Source organism: Thermobia domestica, chromosome 5 (genome assembly GCF_964235325.1).
Source record: "Thermobia domestica chromosome 5, izTheDome1.hap1.1, whole genome shotgun sequence".
NCBI classification, from domain to species: Eukaryota; Metazoa; Arthropoda; class Insecta; order Zygentoma; family Lepismatidae; genus Thermobia; species Thermobia domestica.
In genome coordinates, this window is record NC_137458.1 from 292,653,563 (window position 1) to 292,658,562 (window position 5,000).

The following is a 5,000-nucleotide window of genomic DNA, read 5'->3' on the forward strand; positions in this document are numbered from 1 at the left end:
CTTGAAATCTCCAATATCCATGATTAGGAACATGAAAATTAGTATATAAACATATTATTTTAAAAAATGGACATGCACTCAGGGGCGTTATTTCAGACTTCGCTTGAGGGAAGGGGGGGCAAGAGCACCACCGACTTAAGACTTTCACTTTTTTGTACTAGTATATTAGAAGACAATCGATTAAAGTATATGTATTCCTCAAAATCTTGGGGGGGGGCAATTACCTCCTCCTGCCCCCCTAAATGATGCCCCTGCGATGTACTCCAGCCTTATAAAAAATTACGCTTGTAAGGCAAAAGAGGATTAATTTCTACGATATTTTTCTCAACACAGAAAAGAAAGAAAAAGAAAAAGAAATCGAAATATACCTTCGCAATACTCCCCATAAACCTATTCTTTTCATGAAAAGAACGTATATTTTAGGAACGAACCTAGCAATATAAGGCAGTCTCCGTTCTCTTTCTTTTTTTTTTAATCATCCTTTTTTTTTCTATACATTTATCACACATCTATCCAAAGCCAGACTCATAGTTCGAGACGTAACGTACTCACTGTCAGGAACTTATTTCGGGAAATCTCAAGCTTTTCGGAGCGGTTAAAATTCAATATGAGGATAAATTATGTTAAAATTGATTTTTTACAAAAAAAAAACACCCGTATAACTAGGCTGACTTTACAGAAAAGTCGTGATTTCGAGGAAGGGGCACTCCTGCGTACATTTCTGGTTCAAAATATCGAACTGAACACGCACACGAGGACCGTACATACAGATAATATAAGACCACAATAACATTAAACTGAGAACACACAAAATGCACTGAACGAATTTCAGTTCGTTTTGATTTTTCCCTTCGATCGGAGACTCATCCGCCATCTTTTATCTTCACCCATCAATTTTTATATTCAATTTACTATGATGCAAAAGAATCATTAATAATATAACTTAATGATATACGTAGGTGACTGGGGTTAAAGTATGGGCCCAAAATATAAAGCTTCAATTGAAGCTATGAAAGGAGGATTCAAAGAATTAAAACTCGGATTTAAAAAAATAACACTGTTGGAACAAAGTCTAAAACATTTTCATTTTAAGTCAATTCGAACAAGGAAACATTTTAGTGAAGATTTTGATATTCGACATTTGTTCAAACCAAGATATAAGATACAATATAATATATAAAACTACGATTTTATATTTTACGAATTTAACTCAGCATATGTAATACAAATGGCGGCGGACTATATTGTGCATCATAAAATACTATGAGATTAAAATATAAAACAATATAAGACAATTCTGGATTAAAATAAAGTTAGATTAAAGACAATCTAGAGAAAAGTACGTACTGCCGTCATACTATGATATTTCACAATAATTATATGCATAAAAACATTTAAGCATAAAACGATTTGGCATTTATTCCGAAGTTGGGCGTCCGCTTTTGCCACGTTTTTTCGCTGTTATTTCCTTTGCACACTTTCTGCAATTTGTTATTAGGTTCATTAATCCGTGCTCTTCACAAACTTTTAAAGATGTTGACGTTATCAACGTATTGCTTCACAAATGTTAAAACTGTTAGTTCATTGCCCTTGTACATTCGCCATGTTGATAACATAAATGCTCGTTTCTTTCCCACAATGCAACTGTTCGGTTACCTTGCGCCAAGTAGTTCCCTCCGCTCGCCGTATAGTCCCATGTTTTTAACCGCTTATATATAACAAATCAACAGATTTTTCGAGACTCTTATATATTATCAAGCACACAAACGATCAAATTATCCATATCTTTCCTGTAAATTTTAAACATTTTACTGGAAACGGAGCCCAACTTTGGAATTTAACCCAACGATTTTCGCACTTGTAGCATCCTAGAACGTTATGTCTGGTGCACCTATACTTTCATCGATAAAGGTGTATGAAGAAGAAGAAGAAGTTGATCGGTGTTAACTACATTTTCTGTCTCCAAGAAAAAGTAGGAAACCAAATCATGAATTATTGCCTGGGTGATGCATACTTAATAGTTTTGTTACTAAATGGTCAAGTTCTTCACACACGGACCAGTGAGAAACATCTGGAAGTACAGCGGAGGAATTTTCAATACAACAAGTTTTTGGTTGTTGTATTGTCGGTTTTTAATTATGGTGAACATGGTAAACAGTGCGCGGGTTCCGTTCTCAGTGAATGTTGGGTAATTACAGCTGCACACTGTCTTCTGCTAATAGACTTTACTACGCTTAATATTACTAAACCAGATTCAATAATTGTAATTGCAGATGGATTTGTTAGTGATCTAGACTACGGTATACAGAGAAAACAAGTGCAAAATTATTTTTTCCATGATAATTTTACAGTATCACTAACTATCCCTGTACCTGACATTGCTCTCCTTCAGCTTGAAGTGGCTTTTAAATTTCCTTACATTTCAAATGCCATATTCCATGAAACAATTAGGCCTGATCTGTATAAAAACAAAAAGTGCTATATGATTGGTTGGAATTTTGATTTTGACGACTACAACGCGTATCTAGAACGCCCTGTTCTTATAGGTAAACAATCAGATTGTTTCTTCGGCTATTTTGTTCGTGAAGAAGATGTTATATGTGTAAAATATGCACGAAGTACTCAATCCAAAAGTCCATCGTGTAAAATGGATCATGGAGCAGTTTTGTTATGTGATTCCATTCTTACAGGCCTGTATTTAATGAGTACAGATCTCTGTTTCCCATCAATCACACCAATAGCGTTTACGGATTTACAACGTTACGCAGACTGGGTTGATGATATTATTGCAAAACATGACTTTAACTGCCGTCCCGCAGAAGTTATAAATTTAACAAAGTCTTTAGATTTGAAAAGTAAGACTAGTAATACAACAAACACTTCTATGAAAATGAATCACTTATTATCACCATTCCTTTGTTTTTTAGTAGAGGTTGGTTTGTTCATGTTATATATGTATATATAGATCTATAAATATTTCATAAATATCCCTGAGTAAATATAAATTGATTTCTTTTTAAAATTTGGCAAGTTTTTACTTTGACTCGGACAGTGACTGCAACCTATTCTTCTGACCCGGTTCTCGGAGCAGTTTACGAATCACATTGAAGTTGCTCCAAATGTCACGTGGTATTATCATGGGAGTAAAAGTGGAGTAAAACGAGCCCTGCGGGTCTTCTAACCCCCCTTCGCTCGCTGACGCTCACTCAGCTATGTTTTGTAACATAAGTAAATCAGTTTTTTTAAATATCAAAGTTGTGTGTGAAAAGTGGACTATATACCACTTGACAGCACCAAAGGTACAAACAGTTCCAAGGAATGTCTGAGGCACAAACAGTTCCAGGAAGTGACTGAACTTATAAGAACCGATTGAAGTTACTGTTCGAGTCGAAGTAAAATTTTGCCTAGAAGTGTACCTAAGTTTGTGGTAGACAAACATAGTGTGCGTGGGTTTTCTCGGGGCAGGGTCGTCATTAGGGAGGGCAAAGCAAAATAGTCTACCCTGAATTTTAGAAACATGCTTTTTAACGAATTGTATGCTAATAAAATATTTGAGATTCGTATATCAGTGACCAATCCTGCTCCAGGTCTTGCAAAGTCTAAAATGATCCTACTGTCTCGAGGGTCTCGAGGTGCCCCAAGACGCTAGATTTAATTTCTTGGAGGCGGTGGAGGAAATATAAAGTTTTTATGGCAGGGGTTTTAACTGAAATAGTTATGTATTAGTTGGTCTAACTTACAACACAACATGTCTGGGGGAAAGACGGCGACACAGAGGCCTTCCCCTGCCGTTATTGGTCCTTCCGTTTCCTCTGAGTTTCTTCATTTCTTACTATCATGCATCTCATTATCAACATTTTCTTTACCCTCAGAGTAATATCGTGGAACATTAAAAACACACGCACATACACAGTACAGTATATATATATATATATATATATATATATATATATATATATATATATATATATATATATATATATATCAAAAATGGCCAATAATTTTTATACAAAGTTGGCAACATTAATGAAGTTGAGCACGCCTTAGTATTTTGTGTGTTTGCAATAGAGTTGCGTTACTTGCGAGTAGCAGTAAGGTAAAATGGCTGCCGTAATACAAAATACCGCCAAATGTGAAGTGAGATCTGTCACACGATTTCTGAACGCAAAAGGAGAGAATATAGCTGACATCTCTTACGAATTGTGTGCCATTTATGGACTGAAAGTAATGAGTGAAGGGAAGATGAGGCAATGCTGCAGAGAATTTCTGTAAGGGAGTTCAAATGTTCATGTCGAAGAGGAAGGCCTAGCATTCAGACGGATGAGCTCTAATCGCCGGTTCACAATAAGTGGACTCGCTTGCATCGAATTCTGACAGCTAAGCTAGGTTATCACAAACTATGTGCGAGATGGGTACCAAGTACGCTGACAGACTCTCACAAAGAGTAAAGAATGACAGTTGAATGTCATCTTTTTGGCGCGCTGGGGATGGGAGGATGAGTGAGACCTCCTTTCTGAGGTAGTGACGAGAAATGAAACTTGGCTATCGTACGTCACTGGGAAATCGAAGCACCAGTCAATGCAACGGCAGCACTCTGGTTCTTCTAAAGCGAGGAAATTCAAACAAACACCATCAGTTCACAAAATCATGACAACCATGTTTCGGAACTAAAAGGGTTTGGTTCTCGTGTAATACTTTGATCAAGGATCAACAATTATAGCAGATGCGTACTGCCAAATACTGAATAATCTGCAGCGTCCCATCTAAAATCGGCAGAGAGGAGTGCTACGCTCTGCATTCTTCTGATCCACGACAACGCACGCCACACACACAGCTGCTTGTACTGTTGCGACAATTCCAAGATTTCGATGGAAACTATTCAAATCCTTCTTGCAACCCCGATCTTGCCCCTAGCGATTTCTTTCTTTCTCTTCATCTGAAAAAGTGGTTTGCATCCAAGCGTTTCACTGACAGTGAAGGGCTCAAGACATCAGTTATCA

General features: G+C 36.9%; 1 protein-coding gene across 1 annotated transcript; it reads left to right on the plus strand.

Moving 5' to 3' along the window:
* The first annotated feature begins 1,890 nt into the window (after window positions 1-1,890).
* Window positions 1,891-3,885, plus strand: LOC145684918 (chymotrypsinogen A-like). Its single transcript, XM_081757269.1, has one exon. It carries the CDS (start codon window positions 1,916-1,918, stop codon window positions 2,963-2,965), a length of 1,050 nt encoding a protein of 349 aa, XP_081613395.1. The 5' UTR covers window positions 1,891-1,915; the 3' UTR covers window positions 2,966-3,885.
* The last annotated feature ends 1,115 nt before the right edge of the window (window positions 3,886-5,000 follow it).